The 20,695-nt window shown below is 42.6% G+C and overlaps 1 protein-coding gene across 18 annotated transcripts in view; it reads left to right on the plus strand.

Annotated features, from left to right (window-relative positions):
- ENAH (ENAH actin regulator) overlaps positions 1-20,695 on the plus strand; it is a 172,800-nt gene that overhangs the window by 125,919 nt on the left and 26,186 nt on the right. For all 18 annotated transcript variants that reach the window (XM_070055420.1, XM_070055422.1, XM_070055412.1 and 15 more), the window contains 2 exons: positions 463-547; positions 19,616-19,896. In XM_070055420.1, coding sequence (XP_069911521.1) covers positions 463-547; positions 19,616-19,896 — 366 coding nt within the window. The remainder of the gene's footprint in view (positions 1-462; positions 548-19,615; positions 19,897-20,695) is intronic.

Here is a 20,695-nt window from a genome sequence, read left to right on the forward strand (position 1 = left end):
AAGGTTCTCATGCTCTCTCTCTCCTGTTTTTCATTTCCAGTGTTCTATTTAGGTGAGTTTTTGAATTCTGATTTTTCATTTAAGTTCTTCCTCTCCACTTCATGAATAATTACCCCAAAGAGAATGTCTCATTGTCTTAGAAAATGTCAAGCTTAGGTGCCTATTCAGATGCTCATTGAACACTTGTTTTACTCAAGCTCTTCATATATAAATGTTTATTTTTCCTTTTATTGTTGATGTTTTCCATTTGTTTCAAGTAAGCCTTCTGGAGGTGATGACAGCATTATGTTGCAGTCTTTCATTTGCTATGTGTTATGTAAAGCTTACATTTTATTTTGCTAGACAAAAAGGAGATACATTTGTAAATATGTGATGGTTTTATGTTTTTCTCATGATTTTATCTCCTCCATCCAGCTAGATATAAAGATAATGTTCATCTGTAATATTTTCCTCCTTTTATAGGGCCAACATTGCCTAGACAAAATTCACAACTACCTGCCCAAGTTCAGAATGGCCCATCCCAAGAAGAAATGGAAATTCAAAGAAGGTAAAATCATAAGTTATTATTTATACTTTTTCTTACTACAAAAGACCGAACTGTGAAAATCCTAATGTTGAAAGCAGATTCTGCCTTGTTAGCTGTTTGAAAGTTAAAACTCCTGTCTTTTTATGAGTAAGTTATGGAATCATTGTTACTATAAATGATTTGATATTTGTTAGGCTGCATACAAATGTTAAGAAATTTCATACCTACTTTTTAAAAAAATATGAAACATTTAAAATATTTGAAATAAACTAAACAGCATATGAAACGCCTACACTTTAAGAATTCTTATGTTTATAATATTTATAAAGCATTCTGTGGGTAGTTTGCCTTCCATACAACTTAACTAGGAAGTTAAGATGGCATTGGCTGGTTCAATAAGGCATTGATCTTGAGATATTGACATAGAATTTAGTGGTAGAATATGCAATCATTCTGTTTGACTACATACTGGTTTAAATGAGGTTGATACATTATCTTCATTGTGTCTAGAAATACACTTTATTATAATATAGCCTCATTTAGGGGTGTTTTTTTTTCCTGAGTTGGCAGTTGAAATGATAAACTACTTTGTAACAGAATAGTTATATCAAATTAAGCTAAAATTAATCTAATCAAACCAAATGTGTAGTTTTTAGAGAAGCTAATGTTGCTTTTTATCACTAGTAGATTACTTTGTTATGTTGGGTTTTAACCATAGTTAGATGGACCATTGGATGAGTGTAGATTAATTTTCCCAGGTGAGAAGCATTTGCTCCATGAAGACCTTTGATTTGGATTTCACATGTGAAAACATTCCAGCAACTGATAGAAGAGATCTCTTGTTATTACTTAGTCAGTTGCTTTGGGGTACATCTACTTGGCTCTCTAGTAGCTCCCAAAATAAATTTTCTTTTTGCTATAAAGCCTATATATGTGTATATTCAGTCAGATCACTCTAGAAATAGCATCAAAATTTGGCAAACAGCCACACAACTCTTCTAAGTGATGCTCTGATAGTTATAAATAAAATTGTTTCTCTAGAAATAAGGTAAGTTTAAGGGATATAATTCCAGTTTCCCATTGACAATTTTAAAAATACTAGAATTCCAAGAGATAGAAATTAAAAAATGATTCTGTTATGTGTGTACACATGTAAGATAAAATAGAAACGTAAGTAATGAAAAATGATCTTAGTATTGAGTAACACATTTGAAGCTAATATAGAAGACATCTAGAAGGAATAAAAAGCATAGGAGATAATCTCTGGGAATGTGGAATAGGCAAGCAAATCATTCTTAAGGTCAGGCCATTACACGGTAGAAACAGAAACTACCCCTATCTAAGGTTACTTCTGACTTAAGAGTCAGATGTGTTACCCACTGCCCACAGGGTTGTCAAGAACACTCAGCTTGCAGTTTTAGTTGGAAATGGATATTGAAGGAGTTTAAACTAATTGCTATGAAAACCCCATACCTCATTTAGATTACTTCTCCTGTTAAAGCCCTAGCAGCCAGAACTCATCTGTGCTTGAGATTTTTACTTCTAAACAGTATGAAAATAATTTATTTTAAATTGGGTGTATTGTTTGCATTATTTATTTGTTTTGTTGAAGATTTTAAGTTAGTCATCTTGAAGAATGAAAATCAAATTTCTGAAAAAAACTCTGTTATTTTCAAAATTATTTCTGGGGCTAATGTTGTAGTACAGCAGGTAAGGTTGCTGGCATCCAAATCAGAATGCCAGTTTGAGTCCCAGCTGCTCTGCTTCTGATCCAGCTTTCTGCTCTTGTGCTGAGAAGATAGCAGTTGATGGCCCCAGTCGTTGATCTTCAGCCTGGCCCAGCTCTGGCTGTTGCAGCCATTTGGGGAGTAGATGGAAGATCAAGATGGAGTGGATGGAAGATCAATCATTCTCTCTTCCTCTTTCATTGTGTCTTTCAAATAAGTAAATAAATCTTGTTTAAAAATTATTTTCTATCCACAGACAGGCATAGACTCCTCTTTCTTTTTTGATAAACCTTGCATAAGACACCAGTCTGGTTTTTTACTCTCATTCTTTGTCTTTATTCTCCAGCTATTTCCTGTTAAGTCTTATGAAACCTGTTTCCACACATCCAGTGGACATGCTGCTTCCATGTCCAGCAGACTTCTAGGTTAGATTTCTTCTTTGGCCACATCTGCCACTTCCCTGTCTGTTTGGTACTGCAGAGTCTCTATTCCCTGTCTTTTTTCCCCCCCTTTTTCTTATGTAAGGCATTGCACCAGCTATTGTGGTTTTTTCCTTCTTTCTGTGTTTGGTAGACCCTTTGCAAAATGGATGATTTAGTTGGATAGTGAAGTGTTTTTTGTTTTAATTAATTAATTAATTTATTTATTTATTTTTATTTTTATTTTTTTGAGAGAGAGAGAGACAGTTTTTATCTGCTGGTTCACTCCCTAGGTGCCTTCAGTGACTTGGGGCTAAAGGTGGGAACATGATTAATTGAGTCATCACTGCCTCCCTGGGCCTGCATTAACTGAAAGGTGGGATGAGGAGCCAGAGTTGAGTTGAACCTGGTACTCTAATGGGGGTTCCAGGTGTCTTTACTGTAAACACCTGCCCCTGAAGTTGTAACAGTAGTTTTTTGGTTTTTTTTTTTTTTTTAAGATTTATTTATTTATTTGAAAGTCGGAGTTACACAGAGAGAGGAGAGGCAGAGAGAGAGAGAGAGAGAGAGGTCTTCTGTCCAATGGTTCACTCCCCAGATGGCCGCAATGGCTGGAGCTGCGCCGATCCGAAGCCAGAAGCTTCTTCCGGGTCTCCCACATGGGTGCAGGGGCCCAAGGACCTGGGCCATCTTCTACTGCTTTCCCAGGCCATAGCAGAGAGCTGGATTGGAAGAGGAGCAGCTAGGACTAGAACCGGCGCCCGTATGGGATGCCGGTGCTTCAGGCCAGGGTGTTAACCCACTGTGCCACAGCGCCGGCTCCCTTTTTTTTAAAGATTTATTTATTTAGCCGGCGCCGCAGCTCACTAGGCTAATCCTCCGCCTAGCGGCGCCGGCACACCGGGTTCTAGTCCCGGTCGGGGCGCCGGATTCTGTCCCGGTTGCCCCTCTTCCAGGCCAGCCCTCTGCTGTGGCCAGGGAGTGCAGTGGAGGATGGCCCAGGTGCTTGGGCCCTGCACCCCATGGGAGACCAGGAAAAGCACCTGGCTCCTGGCTCCTGCCATCGGATCAGCGCGGTGCGCCGGCCGCAGCGCGCCGGCCGCGGCGGCCATTGGAGGGTGAACCAACGGCAAAGGAAGACCTTTCTCTCTCTCTCTCTCTCTCTCACTGTCCACTCTGCCTGTCAAAAATTAAAAAAAAAAAAAAAAAAAGATTTATTTATTTGAAAGGCAGAGTTATAGAGAGGGAGAGACAGAGATCTTCCATGCACTGGTTCATTCCCCTAAATGGCTGTAACAGCTGGAACTGGGCCAGGCTGAAAGCCTGGAACTTCTTCAGGTCTCCCATGTGGGTCCAGGGGCCCAAGAACTTGGGCCATCTGCTGCTTTCCCAGGTGCACCAGCAGGGAGGTGGATGGGAAGTTGAACAGCCAAGACTTGAACCAGTGTCCATATGGGATGCTGTTGTTGCAGGCAGCGGCTTTACCCACTGCACCACAATGTGGGCCCCAACTTAAATTACTTAAGTTACTTAAAAAACAGTAACTTCTATACTGATCACTTCCATATTTCCAGCTAGTGTTATGGAACCTTATGAAATTTGGTGAAATGGTGGACTATATCCTTCTCACATCCAGCCCCTAATCCTTCAGAAAGATACATAATTGCATACAAAACTTGTGCTGATTCAGAGAATCAAAAACCCCCGAAATTCCAACAATGGATCTTCAATGAGAATTCCTATTGTAGAGTTTATCCATTTGAGTATCCCAGTGCTACTTCAATTTAAACTCAGGATTTCATCTTTAATGTGCAGTTTTCTTTTGAAAGGAAGGGAGAGGGAAGAAGATCTTCTATCCACTGGTCTACTCTTCAAATGTCCACACAGCTGGGGCTGGACCAGGTTAAAACCAGGAGCCTGGAACTCCCCCCTGGTCTCCCACATGGGTGGCAGGGCCTCAAGTACCTGGGCCATCATCTGCTACAGGCACATTAGCAGGAAGCTGGATCAGAAGCACAGTAGTTTAGACTCCTACTGCACTCTGGTATGGGATGTGAGTGTCCCAGTAAGCAGCTTAACATACTATACCACAGTGCCTGCTACATCATGTGTATTTTTTTCTTCTTATTAATATTTCTTTATTACTGCTGAGTTAATTTTTCTTACACTCTTTTTTCATATAACATAGAAATGTTAAACAGTGCAGAGGAACATAAAATGGTGGTAAAAAAAAATACTGCTACATGATGGTGCCTTTCCCCTCATTCTGATGCTCAGAATTATTCACTTTTAACCATTTCTGCTTTTAGTGATGCTAGTGACTTCATGCATAGCTAGTTTGCTTGCTTCTGTCATTGATGTTCATTGGCTAGCCTTAAATTTACCTGGTGTCTCTCTCTCTTTTTTTTTTATAAGATGCTGTGGTTCTTTCTTTCTTTCTTTTTTTTTTTTGTGTGTGTGTCTCTCTTTTTTTAATTATTCTTTTTTTTTTTTAAGATTTATTTTTTGCTGATTTGAAAGGCAGATTAGAGAAAGAGAGCACGCGCGAGAGAGCTTCCATCACTATTTCACTCCCTAAATGGCCACAATAGGCAAGACTGGGCCAGGTGGAAGCCAGGAGGCAGAAACCCAAGTTACTGAGCCATCATTTTCTTTTGTTGTTGTTTTTGTTCCCAAATAAGTTTATTTTCTTTAAAAATCATATTAGTAGGGGCCGGCACTGTGGTGCAGAAGGTTAAGCCACTGCCTGCAGTGCAGGCATTCCATTTGGGCGCCAGTTTGAATCCCACCTGCTCCACTTCCCTTCCAGCTCCTTGCTATGGCCTGGGAAAAGCAGCAGAAGTGAGCCATCATTTACTTTTTCCCTGGCACATTAACAGGGAGCTATATCAGAAGTGGAGCAGCTGGGACCAGCAGGCATTCCAAATGGGTGGCTTAATCTACTGAGCCATAACACCCGCCCCTTGCCAATTTTCTTAGCCTTGTATCCAGAACCAGCACTATTTAGTGGAAACATAGTATGAAACTTCAAAAAGTTTATGGAAAATTGAATTAAAATATAATGCACATTTTTCGCAAAGTTTTTGAAGCTCTTTTTGTGCAGTTAAAATTTTTCCATAGTCGTATTAACAAAAGTAAAAAGATACAGGTGAAATTAATGCTAATACTGTTATTTAACCCAGTTTGCCCAAAGTATTGCCATTTCAGCATGAAATGAGTAAAACCATTAAGAGATTTAACATTCTATCATTCTATTTCATAGAGTTCAAAATCCAGTATGCTGTTTATTCTTATAGTATATATATTTTTTAAGATTTAATTATTTTGGCCGGCGCCGTGGCTCAATAGGCTAATCCTCCGCCTGCGGCACCAGCACACCGGGTTCTAGTCCCAGTCGGGGCGCCGGATTCTGTCCTGGTTGCCCCTCTTCCAGGCCAGCTCTCTGCTGTGGCCTGGGAGTGCAGTGGAGGATGGCCCAAGTGCTTGGGCCCTGCACCCCATGGGAGAACAGGAGAAGCACCTGGTTCCTGCCTTCGGATCAGCGCGGTGCACCGTCCGCAGCGCGCTGGCCGCAGCAGCCATTAGAGGGTGAACCAATGGCAAAGGAAGACCTTTCTCTCTGTCTCTCTCTCTCACTGTCCACTCTGCCTGTCAAAAAAAAAAAAAAAATTATTTTACTTGAAAGGCAGAGTTACAGAGAGGCGGAGAAAGGGGAGGAGGGTGTCTTGCTTCTGCTGGTTCACTTCCCAAATGGCCACAATGGCCAGAGCTGCGCTGATCCGAAGCCAGGAGCCTCCTCTGGGTCTCCCAGGGGGGTGCAGGGGCCCGAGGATTTGGGCATCTTCCTCTGCTTTCCCAGGCCATAGCAGACAGCTGGATTGGAAGTGGAGCAGCCAAGACTGGAACTGATGCCCATATGGGATGCCAGCACTGCAGACGGCAGCTTTACCAAATGCTGCACCACAGTGCCAGCCCCTAGAGTATATTTCTTGTTAGACTAACCACATTACATGTGCTCAGTGTCTACATATGACCCATAGTCACCTAATTGGACAGCAGAGTAATAACTCTTCTATTTTAAGTTTACTTTTAATCTTCAAGAGCTCTTTTATTATTACTCCTTGCTCATAATGGCCTGTACTAAATTTATGACTGTATCTTAAGCATCTCTTGTTTTTCTTACTTTGCTTGAATTATCTGATACCCCCAAAGCATTGTGTTTTTTTATTTATTTTTTAAAAGATTTATTTATTAAGACAGAGTTAGAGTTGGAGAGGCAGAGAGAGGTCGGTCTTCCATCCGCTGGTTTACTCCCCAGTTGCTTGCAACAACCTAAGCTGTGCCGATCCGAAGCCAGGAGCTTCTTCCAGGATCAGAAGTGGAGCATTCGGGACTTGAACCAGCGCACATGTGGATGCCAGCACTGCAGGTGGCGGCGTTACCGGCTATGCCACTGTGCTGGCCCCTACCCCCCAAAGTCTTGTATTGTTGATGTATTGGTTTAACTCAAATAGCTGGTCTTTTTTTTTTAAGATTTATTCATTTATTCGAAAATCAGAGCTATACACAGAGAGAAGGGGAGAGAGAGAGAGAGAGAGGGAGGCCCTCCATCCACTGGTTCACTCCCCATTTGGCTGAAACAGCTGGGGCTGTGCTGATCTGAAGCCAGGAGCCAGAAGCTTCTTCCAGGTCTCCCATGCGGGTGTACGGGCCCAAGGACTACGGCCATCCTCTGCTGCTTTCCCAGGCCATAGCAGAGAGCTGGATAGGAAGTAGAGCAACCGGGACCCGAACTGGCACCCATATGGGATGCTGGCACCGCTGGTGGCGGCTTTACTGCTATTTCACAGTGTTGGCCCCTCTGGTCCTTTTTAATGTTTTTGTTGTTGTTGCCTTTAAAAAAAAAAAAAAAGTTGAATGATAGCAATCCTTAGCTTGGGTTTTCTTGTCCATCAGGATGATTAAATAAAAGTCTTTTTAAGGAGTGTTTTGTTGTTGTTGTTGTTGTTGCTGTTTTTTGTTTTTTTGACAGGCAGAGTTAGACACTGAGAGAGAGAAACAGAGAGAAAGGTCTTCCTTCCATTGGTTCACCCCACAAATGGCCGCTACGGCCGGCATGCTGTGCTGATCTGAAGCCAGAAACTAGGTGCTTCCTCCTGGTCTCCCATGTGGTGCAGGGCCCAAACACTTGGGCCATCCTCCACTGCACTCCCGGGCCACAGCAGAGAGCTGGACTGGAAGAGGAGCAACTGGGACAGAATCCGGCGCCCCAAGAGGGACTAGAACCCAGTGTGCCGGCACCGCAGGCGGAGGATTAGCCTATTGAGCCGTGGTGCCAGCCTATAAGGAGTGTTTAATATCCAGTTTTACGGCCGACGCCGCGGCTCACTAGGCTAATCCTCCGCCTAGCGGCGCCGGCACACCGGGTTCTAGTCCCGGTCGGGGCGCCGGATTCTGTCCCGGTTGCCCCTCTTCCAGGCCAGCCCTCTGCTGTGGCCAGGGAGTGCAGTGGAGGATGGCCCAGGTGCTTGGGCCCTGCACCCCATGGGAGACCAGGAAAAGCACCTGGCTCCTGGCTCCTGCCATCGGATCAGCGCGGTGCGCCGGCTGCAGCGCGCTGGCCACGGCGGCCATTGGAGGGTGAACCAACGGCAAAAGGAAGACCTTTCTCTCTGTCTCTCTCTCTCACTGTCCACTCTGCCTGTCAAAAAAATAAATAAATAAATAAAATAAATAAAAAAATAAAAAAAATAAATATCCAGTTTTACTCCATCTCACCCAAACAGGAATCTGGAAATTTATTCTCTCTATTGGATTAGAATTACAGATGCTCTCTGTTAGTGCTGTTCAGTGGAAATACAGGGTGAGCATCCCTAAAGCCAAAATCCAAAATCTGAGACTTTTTGAGCAGTGTGTGATATTACAGGTGGAAAATTCCAGACCTGACTTCATATGACAGATTGATGTAAAAAATACAGGTACACTAAAACAATTATATAAAGTTACTTTCAGACTGTGTATAAAGTAGATATGAAATGTAAATGAATTTCCTGTTTATACTTGGGTTCTGTTCCCAAGATACCTCATTATGTATATGCAGATATTCCAAAATCTGAAACATTTCTGGTCCCAACATTTCACAAAAGGGTTTCTTAACCTGTATAATGCAACCCACGTGTGATTTTAAAGTCTTCTAGTGACAACATTAAAAATTTACATAAACAATTAAAATTAATTTTAGTAACATTTAATTTTGTACATTGAAAATATCAATAGGTATTTGATACTAAAACCATAGAGCTATTTTTTTTAAAGATGTATATATTTATTTGAAAGAGTTACACATAGAGAAGGAGCGGCAGAGAGAGAGGTTGGGGGGGAGGGTCTTCAATCTGCTGGTTCACTCCCAAGTTGGCTGCAACGGTCAGAGCTGCGCCAATCCAAGCCAGGAGCCAGGAGTTTATTCTGGGTCTCCCACGTGGGTGCAGGGACCCTAGGACTTGTGCTATCTTCTGCTTTCCTAGGCCATAGCAGAGAGCTGAATTGAAAGTGGAGCAGCCAGGACTTTAACCAGTGCCCATATGGGATGCTGGCACTGCAGGCAGCTGCTTTACCTACTATGCCACAGCACTGGCCCCCTTGGATCTATTTTGTATGCTCTTTTTTTATACTAGGTCTTCTGTGGATTTTTGAAAAATTATTTTTTATTTCATTTGAAAGACACAGGAACAAAGAGAGGTCAGCTATGTGCTTGTTCATTTCTCAGATTCCCACAACAGCTAGGCTGAAGCCAGGAACTCCATCTGGGTCTCCATATGGGTGAGAGGAACTCAAGGACTTGAGCCTGTGCCTTTGCAGGAAACTGAGTTGCAAGTAGAGTAGCTGGGGACTCAAACCAGGGACTGCAGTAAGAGCAGGTCGCCCAAGTGTGTCTTCTTTTTTTTTTTTTTTTTTTTTTTTTTTTTTTTTTTTTTTGACAGGCAGAGTGGACAGTGAGAGAGAGAAAGACAGAGAGAAAGGTCTTCCTTTGCCATTGGTTCACCCTCCAATGGCTGCTGCAGCCAGCGCACCGCGGCCGGTGCATCATGCTGATCTGAAGCCAGAAGCCAGGTGCTTCTCCCGGTCTTCCATGGGGTGCAGGGCCCAAGCACTTGGGCCATCCTCCACTGCACTCACTGGCCACAGCAGAGAGCTGGCCTGGAAGAGGGGCAACCGGGACAGAATCCGGCGCCCCAACCAGGACTAGAACCCAGTGTGCCGGCGCCGCAAGGCGGAGGATTAGCCTATTGAGCCACGGCGCCGGCCCCCAAGTGTGTCTTAACCACAGCACCAAAAGCCTGCCCCTCTAGGGTTTTTTATGCTTAGAAGCTCACCTTAAACTGTATGGCTGCCGCACTGTGGTGTAGTGGGTAAAGCTACCACCGGCAGTGCTGGCATCCCATATGGGTGCCAGTTCAAGTCCCAGCTGCTCCACTTCGGATCCAGTTCTCTGCTATGGCCTGGGAAAGCAGTGGAAGATGGCTTAAAGCCATGGGCCCCTGCACCCTTGTGGGAGACCCGGAGGAGGCTCCTGGCTCCTGGCTTCGGATCAGCATAGCTCCGGCCGTTGCCGCCACCTGGGGAATGAGCCAGCGGATGGAAGACCTCTCTCTCTCTGCCTCTGCTCTCTCTGTGTAACTCTGACTTTCAAATAAATAACTGAATCTTTAAAAAAATCAAACTGTACATGTTTTAAGTGCTCAACCACAACCTTTGGCTAGTAGCTGCCTATTGGACTAAATATACAGCATAGTAGCCCAATAATGGACAAACTTGCTTGCTGGCACCTCTGCCTACCTAAAAATAGATTTACATTTATATGGTGTTAAAAGAAAAATGAGTATGCTACTGGGACATTATTTGGCCCTTTTCAGAGACCGTTTGCTAGCCCCTGGTCTAGATGGCGGTATAACAGGCACTGCTGTGAGGGTGTGAGTGCTTGTCAACTGGAAGGGATTAAGTGGAGGGAGGCCAGTACGGTCCCTTTCTCTTGCTCAGCTCCTAGATACTGGCAGCCAGACCTATAAGCCCTGGCAAGAATCTCTCAAAGATTCCTCTTTGGGAAAAAATGTACCAGAAAAAAAATTGAAATTGGAGGAATTTTTATCCAATGCGGGAGCAGAAAACCTGAAAATACACTAAGGTAGCTTCAGAGAATGTATTTACTTTTTAAAATTTGTGGGAGGTGCTGGCACTGTGGCATAGTAGGTGGTGCTGGCCTTCCATATGGGCGCCAGTTCAAGTCTTGGCTGCTGCTCTTCTGATCCAGCACCCTGACCTGGGAAAGCAGTAGAAGATGCCCCAAGTGCTTGGGCCCCTGAATCCATGTTGAAGATCTAGAAGTTCCTGGCTTCTGGCTTCTGGCTTCAGGTTGGTTCAGCCCCAGCTGTTGAGGTCACTTGGGGAGTGAACCAATGGATGGAAGAACTCTTTCCCTGTTTTTCCCTCTCTGACTGTACCTCTGCCTCTCAGATAAATAAAAAAATCTTTAAAAAAAAATTTTTTTAGGGGCCAGTATGCGACGTATCAGGTTAAGCCACTGCCTACAACACTGGCACCAGTTCAAGTTCCAGCTGCTCCATTCCCCATCCAGCTCCCTCCTAATGCACTGGGAAATCAACAGAAGACGGCCCGAGTGCTGGGTCCCTGCTGCTCTCATGGGAGACCTGGAAGAAGTTCCTGGCTCCTGGCTTAGATCTGCCCCAGCCTTGGCCACTATGGCTATCTGGAGAGTGAACTAGCAGATAGAAGATCTTTCTCTCTCTCACTGTGCCTTTCAAATAAATATTAAAAATTTTTTTTCAGTATTTATTTTTATTTTCATTTTGAGAGAGAGATCTTCCGTCTGCTGATTTCATTCCCAAAATGGCTGCAGGAGCCATACTTGGGCCATCACACACTGTTTTCCAAGGCACATTAACAGGGAGCTGGATTGACAGCCGAGCAGCCAGGACTCTAATTGGCACTGCTACAGTGGATGCTGGTGTTGCAGCTGGCAGCTTGACCTGCTGAGCCACAGCACTGGCCCCAAGAGAATAATTTGTAAAACCAAAATTGGTAATGATTTTAAGAGAATGATTTAAAAAGTATACTTGGAAATTTTTAAGAACAGCATTTGTAAAAAAAAAATTTGAGAAAGATTAAGGAAGTTGCTTCAATAATAATAGTCATAAAACATAGAGACCATATGTAAGAAAAAACATAAGGTCAGATTAGGAAGTCCAGCATACAAATAATGAAAAAAGGAGAAAATTGAAACTACAGATAACATAAGACAATTTCCCAGAACCCAGTGACTTGGTCTTGCAGATAAGTGGCCTGCTGACTTTTGTGTAAAGGACCAGAAGGGAATTATTCTGGGCTTTGTGAGCCATAAGGTGTTCATGGCATTTGCTCAACTCTTCCCTTCTAACTTGCCATGGCCTATATATGAATGAATGTTTTGGGTAATTGGGCTTTGAGGCTGTAGTTTTCTAGCCTCTAGTCCAGATGGAAAAGGCTCATCAAATACCCAAGCCCAGTAAGTATGAAAGCTATCAAAAGACCCACTGTCAAGGCATATTTACTGCAAAAATATGAGAATTTGAAAATAAAGAAGGTTTCAGAAGCACAGCATTGGGGAAGCTTCAGATTCCTGGAAGAAACTCACTCTTTCCAGCCTAAAACTTCTGCATGATTTCCTGGGAAGCTTTCGGAAGCAGTTTTTGTTAAAATGAAAGCATGAACCATGAATGATGAAACCCTGGAGGATCCAGGAAGCAAAGGATCCTGCCTAGGAAAGAGATAAGGCAGCTCCCAGTATAACTGAAGGGGAGGCAAAACCGAGGGAGCAGCAGCTCCGTTTGGAGCCAGAGGGCTCAGGGAAAGAAATACAGTGTTGGTATGCTTAACCATCCTGGGAGTCCCAGTGGGGAGCTTGGGGTAAAATAGTGACAGCTGTACAGAAAAAGAATGAAATGAAAGACATTAATTTTTAGGACCATATTAAGAAAGAAATGGTTCTGGAAAGTAAGTGAATAATAGAAGTGAATATGGATGTACACACAGTGGTATTTCGATTTTATTGAGAGAACCGGGAAGAAAAAGTTTTGGGGACTTAGAGATAGGAATCACTGGTGTAGTAGGAAGTCAGTAATTAGCATCTAAATCTGAAAAATCAAAAAGTAATTGTTATAACCAGAGTACTGTATTTAAAAATGAAATAAATATCAGAGAACTGGAAGGTGGTTGCTTCTGAGGCATGAAATCAGAAGCGATGAAGGTTGTTTTGTACAAGCCTTTAATACTGTTTGACTTTTAAGCTTTGTATTCTACTGTAAGTTAAATTTAATCACTGAAGTTCAGTTGGCAAATAGGTGTTTATACTTTAAATATTAAATATTATTATCCCAATACCTTGACTATAGTTACATGATGATCGTTTAGCCTTCCATTCACTTATCTGTCATTTATTAAATCAGTTTTTCATTTCTGCTCACATTATTAATATTTGGCTTCCTTGGCTATGATGAAAAAATATATTCTAAGGACCATGAGTCAGTCCTATATTAGTCTCAACATAGAGTTTAATTTAGTTAACATCTATAATTAGTTTACAAATCACCAGTACCACCTGAAAGTTATAAAAGGGGAATAATAATCCCAGCAGAACCAAGGAGTTGGAGCAATGAAAGTATACAGACCTCCGAATAGCCTTCAGGGGCAGGATGGACCAAAAGTCGACCGACTGCTTTTGTAAGTATTGACTCTCCAGAGCTTTGCAAGATAACAACATTAAATATTACCCATTTTTCACATGTTTACTATCCACTAAGTGAAATGCCCTCAGTGTTCAATAGAAATATGGCTGGGTAGTTTTATTTTCTGACAGATGTCAGTAATATCAGTGTTACTAAATGTTATCAACTCAGAACAATTTCCTAGTCTTCCCTCCTCTTTTACTATGCTGAAATTGTAGTCACTCTTTACCTAACATTGTAAGACCAGATGAAAGATATTTTGAAATTTTGTTATTTGTATTTTACTTGCTTCAAAAGTCTTTGAGACAGCATGAACTGAACACTTACCTGAATATAAGGCTATTATGAATCTCTTTGTGGGCCAGGGCTCTGAGTGTCTATTTCCATGTGGGGGTAGCTTTTTTTATTCTTTTTCAGAGAGAAATGAGTGCTTTGTGGTAGTAAGAACCTTGTTTGCCTTGGTGACTTTGATATTAGTGATTTGTACTATAATTGTTTCTGAAAGAAATCTTTATCATTTCTCAGGATCTTTCAAATTATTGTGAAGTGCATATCCTAACTGAAAAGAAAGGTAGAAGTGATCTCTCGGGAGTTCTCCATAGTTTAGAGTTAGGGCACTTGTACTGCAAAAAGAATCTTCAGACAGTTCTATTAGAGACTGAAGAAAACAGTTCATTGCGGACAGAGCTCTGGCAAGAGTAGCTGCAAGCTTTTCCACTATGCGAATTTACAGTGGTAATTCTGAGAAATGGAAAGTATATAAATTTAGGAACTTTCCCAGAAAACATGAAAGTCAGTTTTAAAAATCATCCAGGGGCTGGCACTGCGGCGTAGTGGGTGAAGCCGCCGCCTTCAGTGCGGGCATCCCACATGGGCGCCGGTTCAAGTCCCTGCGGCTCCACTTCTGATCCAGCTCTCTGCTGTGGCCTGGGAAGATAGTAGAAGATGGCCCAAGTTTTTGTGCCCCTGTACCCACATAGGAGACCCAGAGGAGGCTCCAGGCTCCTGGCTTTGGATCAGCTCAGCTCTGGCCTTTGCAGCCATTTGGAGAATGAACCAGCAGATGGAAGACCTTTCTCTCTCCCTCTCTCCCTCTCTCCCTCTCTCCCTGTCCGCCTCTCTCCCTCCTCCCCCTTTCCCTCTCTGCCTCTCTCCATCTCTCCCCTCCCCCCACCACACCTCTACCTCTGCCTTTCTGTAACTGTGCCTTTCAAATAAATAAATCTTGTCTCTCTCTCACTGTCCACTCTGCCTGTCAAAAAACAAAAACAAAAACAAAAAAAAAAATAAATCTTAAAAAAAATCCAGTTTAGGTGGGAATTATTAGTATAACTAATGATTTGTAAGCCAGAGGTTTTCTTGATACACTTTTCTGGGAGATCTGTTTAGGCGGGCATCTTTTCAGTCAGCAGGCTAAACAAGAATCTTGCTAGTGAAAAGAATGCCTCCTGGTATCATATTATTAGTGAATTTAGAACTATTATCTGGTATTGCGGTCTTTTCCTGTATTGGTGGGTGCTCTCCATCTTTTATAGACTGAAAGCCCTAGAAAATTATAATAACGTGGAATTGTTCCAAGGTCACTACACCCTGCTTGTCAAGGCTGTTTTTTTAAAAAATTATTTTTATTTATTTTGAAAGAGTTACAGAGAGGTAGAGGGAGAGAGAAGTCATCCATCTGCTGGTTCACTCCCCAAATGGCCATAACAGCCAGAGCTGAGCCATTCAGAAGCCAAGAGCCAGGAGCTTCTTCCGGGTCTCCTACATGGGTGCAGGGGCCCAAGGACTTGGGCCATCCTCTTTCTTTCTGTGCTGCTTTCCCAGGCACATCAGCAGGGAGCTGGATCGGAAGTGAAGCAGTGGGGACTTGAACCGGTACCCATATGGGATGCCAGTGCTGCAGGCCAGGGCTTTAACCCACTGCACCAGAGCGCCAGTCCCTAGGCCATTATTCAGTGATTCTTCCAGATTCATCTCACTTGTACCTGGGCTTCTACCTCTGATTTAAATTTAATTTTTTTGTTGTTGTTGTTAAAGATATTGTGTTGCCTAGAAAAAGAGATATTAACTTGGGGGTAAGAAAACTAAGAAGGTGAATAAAAAATTAATGTAGCATAGAACTGTGTGGTTCAGCTATGAAAAGTACATATATTATTTTGATAGTGAAAACTCTGTTGATTTCACCAAAAATCATTCTTTTCTCATGATTGTATGGGGAAAAGCTGGTTTGTAGTGAGGGAGTTGTGTGATCCATCTTATCAAAGAGTAGCCATCTGAATTAAAATGCTTAATTATTGGAACAAGAAAAAATTATAAGAAACAGTTTGAAAGAGTAGGAAAATAGGGATGAGATAGTTGAAGTAGTGAACTGATTTTTATTGCAAACTTTTAAAATACAAGGTGACATGTGCAAAAAGACTTGGGTTCCTTCATAGGTTTTCTTGGTGCAGTTACTGTGCTCTAAATCCTAGTGGAGTAGCAAGTTACGCCACCGCCTATGTGGGTGCCAATTCAATTCCCGGCTGCTCTACTTTTGATCCAGCTCCCTGCTAATGTGCCTGGGAAAGCAGCAGAAGATAGCCAAATGTTTGTGCCCCTGCACCCCCATGGGAGACCTGGAAGAAGTTCCTGTCTCCTTGATTCAGCCTGTCCAGCCCTAGCTATTGTGGCCATTTGGGGAGTGAACCAGTGATGGAATACCTCTCTCTGTCTCTCCCTGTCTCTCCCTCTATAACTTTACCTTCCAAGTAAGTTTTAAAAAACTACCTTTTCCCCAGCACCGTGGCTCAATAGGCTAATCCTCCGCCTTGCGGCACCGGCACACCAGGTTCTAGTCCCGGTCAGGGCGCCGGATTCTGTCCCGGTTGCCCTTCTTCCAGGCCAGCTCTCTGCTGTGGCCCAGGAGTGCAGTGGAGGATGGCCCAAGTGCTTGGGCCCTGCACCCCATGGGAGACCAGGAGAAGCACCTGGCTCCTTGCTTCGGATCAGTGCGGTGCACCGGCTGCAACACGCCGGCTGCGGCAGCCATTGGAGGGTGAACCAATGGCAAAAGGAAGACCTTTCTCTCTGTCTGTCTCTCTCTCACTGTCCACTCTGCCTGTCTGGAAAACAACAACAACAACAACAACAACAAAAAACCTTTTCCTTTAGCTGCTGTATTCAGATCCTAGTTAGAATAGTATGGGCATGTCTTTTACCTTTTGGGCTTAACAGATTGCACAACAGATTGTGTTTTTGTTTTTATTTTTTATTTATTTATTTATTTTTTGACAGAGTGCACAGTGAGAGAGACAGAGAGAAAGGTCTTCCTTTTGCCATTGGTTCACCCTCCAATGGCCGCCGCGGCCGGCGCGTTGCGGCCGGCGCACCGCGCTGATCCGATGGCAGGAGCCAAGTACTTATCCTGGTCTCCCATGGGGTGCAGGGCCCAGGCACTTGGGCCATCCTCCACTGCACTCCCTGGCCACAGCAGAGAGCTGGCCTGGAAGAGGGGCAACCGGGACAGAATCCGGCGCCCTGACCAGGCCTAGAACCCGGTGTGCCGGCACCGCAAGGCAGAGGATTAGCCTAGTGAGCCACGGCGCCGGCAACAGATTGTGTTTTAAATGACCCTTATTTATTGACACATGTTGAATATTTCAAATTTAATACATGCCACAGCTGAGTTTATTCATTAGATGCAGGTTATTATTTTTAAAAGGGGGTGTGGCTTTTCTCTCCCTAGTTTATTATTAAAGCATTCTTCTGAGTCTGATTTCTTGCCGTCATCTCTGCAGTGATAATGTTAAAGCACTACTGGAGGTTTCTTCTGGTTTTCTCCTGCAGGCACTGTCCTGTGTGGTGATCTGTCCAGGGTGCAGCTGTGTGTTTTTGTGGGAGAAGCAGGGTTGATTGACTTGTCAGGAGGGCTCCCTCTTTTCTTCTTTTATAGTCAGCTTAGGAAATGGGAAGGAGAGAGTTTCAGCAAGAGCGAATTGGTGTCTTGCTGCTGCTGGAGGAACAAAGGACAGCATCGTGTTTTATTGTTTAGCTTCACCTCCTGTCAGAACCAAACCAGTTTTTGAGCCAGTACAGTGCCCCAATTTAAAATTTGCAAATAGTGGTTATTATTGAGTTATTGTTATTAGTGGTTATTGTTGAGTGTTCTCATGTTTCAGATGTTTTTAAAAGAGGTTATTATGTATTATCTCATTTAATCTTCCCTACAGTGGTGTATGAAATACATGTGAATAAGGGAGAGTTAATTGGCACAGAATCTCCTAAAGGTACTATATCCTTGCTACCAACATTGGAGACCTGGATGAAGCTCCTGGCTTCAGCCTGCCTCAGCACTGGCTGTTGCGGCCATCTGGGGAGTGAACCAGTGGATGGAAGATCGCTCTTTCTCTGTCTCTCCCTCTTTCACTGTAACTGTCACTTTTATACAAATAAACAGTCTTTTTTAAAATCTTAAGAAATCTACACCTTTTTACTTAGCAAATCTGTGTGTCAATATTCACCCTTGCTTTCAGTGTTCTCTTCTTTCTGCACATACATATTTCATAGCATTTGGGGAAGGTTAAATGAGATCATACATCACAGACTTCTAAGAGTACTTGGAACATAAGAAACTCAACAGATGGGAACTATACTAATAATTAGCATTTGGAAATTTCAAATTTGGGCCTCTGGACTGCCTCAAAACTTGTTGGGAAGGGGCTCAATGATGAAGGTAAATGTTTGTTGCAGTATTCATAGTAATGTTAGAGTAACATGTCCTCCTGTGGAAGACTGCATGAGCTGTGGGCAGCTCAACAATGTAGTTTTATGTGCTTGCAGGAAATGAAGATGCCAAACTAAATACCTTAGGATAACTGTCACGGTATATTAAGTAGAAGAAAACAGCAAGGTTTCAGAGAAGTTAGGAAATACAATTCCATTTTATTTGTCTTTTAAAGTTTATGTGTGTATTTTTACATGAGGAAGGGTTTAGAACAGGGGTAGGGAATGTCCAACCTGTGGGCTGTATAAAGCCCTCAAAATCGTGTGGTCTGGCCCTAACAAGGAAACCCCAGGTGGGACTTAAATTCAGTAAATCTCTAACAGGCTAATTTTTAAGTTGATAATTGTGTGTGTCGCATGAATGACGTAAGTATCTGGATGGCCCTTAGCAGACAAAAGGTTTCCCACCCTTGGTCTAGAAATGTGTGTGTATATATGTGTGTGTGTGTGTGTGTGTATATATATATATAGAGAGAGAGAGAGAGACTTCAGAACATTCATGGAAATTGTGTATTATGAAAAAATTTTGCATGGATTTTGAAAGTCCTTTACACCAAAATAAACTTCTGACTAAAAGTTTATTTCTTTACTTCCTTCTTGTGTTTTTTTCATTCAGTATATTGTTTGTTGAGTGATGCTGTGGCTGGCCAGAAATTCTATTTTCCTTTTTTATAAAAGGTTTATTTATTTATTTGAAAGGCAGAGTTACAGAGAAGCTGAGGTAGAGAGAGAGAGATCAAGATCTTCTGTCTGCTGGTTCACTCTCACTCCCCCAGCTAGCCGCAATGGCCAGAGCTGCACCTTTCCGAAGCCAGGAGAAACCTCTGGGTCTCCGACGCAGGTGCAGGGGCCCAAGGACTGCTTTCCCAGGCCATAGCAGAGAGCTGGATTGGAAGAAGAGCAGCCAGGACTCAAACCAGCACCCATATGGTATGCTGGCACTGTAGGCAGCAGCTTTACCCACTGCGCCATAGTGCCAGCCCCCAGAAGCTGTAATTTCTGAAAAAGCATATTGCCTGTACAATTAAGTTGTTACGTTTTAGGAAGTAGGTAACAACTTCATAAATTTTTTCATTAAATGATCAAACAAGTGACTTGGTTATTAAAGTGCTATGTTCCGTCATTTGGAAAACTCATTTGTTTGTAACATAAAAAGTACAAGTAAAATGAGACACTGGTTAGTATAATGTGCTGGAGCCAGTATGATGCTACAAGAGAAATTATTTTCATTGGAGCGAAGCTAAGTCATCTCTGTCTGAGGTAGCCTTTCTTTGTGCAGGAGGAGACAAGTTGATTGCATTGCTTTTATGTGGATCAGAAATGAAGTTGCATAGGTTCACTGTGAACAGAATGGCTTTTAATGGTGGGTAGCCCTTGATGTGTTCTCTCTTTTTCACATTTCAGGCAACTACAGGAGCAGCAAAGACAAAAGGAGCTGGAGCGGGAAAGGCTGGAGAGAGAAAGAATGGAGCGGGAAAGGTTGGAGAGAGAGAGGTTAGAAAGAGAAAGGCTGGAGAGGGAGCGACTAGAGCAAGAACAGCTGGAGAGAGAGAGACAGGAGCGGGAGCGGCAGGAGCGGCTGGAGCGGGAGCGGCTGGAGCGGCTGGAGCGGGAGCGGCAGGACCAGTTAGAGAGGGAGCAGCTGGAGTGGGAGCGCGAGCGCGAGCGCAGAGTCTCCAGTGCTGGTAAGAAGTTTGCAGACTGTTCTGTGTGCTCCTCCCAGGCTTGGATGATGTTTTTGGCCCTTACATACTAGAATATTCCACATTTGAGATACTTGGGATTAAGCAGTACAGCTTGAAGTTATGAAAAGTACACAGCAGTGACTGCTTTACTGTTTCTTTTTATTGTTTGGAGCCTTAAAGAAAGCTCTTAGAAATTTTTATTCTGGAATTCTAATTTTCTAGCTCCCTGGAAGTGGGCTATAAAGTGTGTGTTTTTATGTGGAATTTTTTATGTTGGATGAACTTGGAATATATTTCCCTTATGAAATTACTTAAATCGTCTCAAGTACCATATGTAGTGTTATAGTTCCATTCAGCAAGAAGTTTGCTTGATTATAGTCTAAAGTTGTTGAATGAGGAATTAAAACAGATGAAAAATAGCTGATTAAAAATTGACAAGTTATTAAAATGTATTTTATAGTATTGTGAAAGTTACTACATATGATGGAATTTATAGAAAGATATAAGAGTTAATATATGGCTGAAAGGTTGAGGTATTTTAGCATTCATTAAAATTGACACTAATTATAAGATTTAGCAATTTATTTCTTATATCAAAAGTTTTAGTGTGCACTGATTAAATATTGGTGGTTGGTTTATCATTTAAGTTAATACATTTTTTTTTACTGCCTAACTACTTCCTGTAGTTATGACTGAACAAAACTTTCTCACCAATAAGCATTGAATAGATTATTTGTCCTTTGTAGTAAATACATTGCCAGTTTTGCTATTTATTATTTTTTCTGTTTATGACTATTTA

The sequence above is a fragment of the Oryctolagus cuniculus genome, chromosome 13, assembly GCF_964237555.1.
Source record: "Oryctolagus cuniculus chromosome 13, mOryCun1.1, whole genome shotgun sequence".
Classification (NCBI taxonomy): Eukaryota; Metazoa; Chordata; class Mammalia; order Lagomorpha; family Leporidae; genus Oryctolagus; species Oryctolagus cuniculus.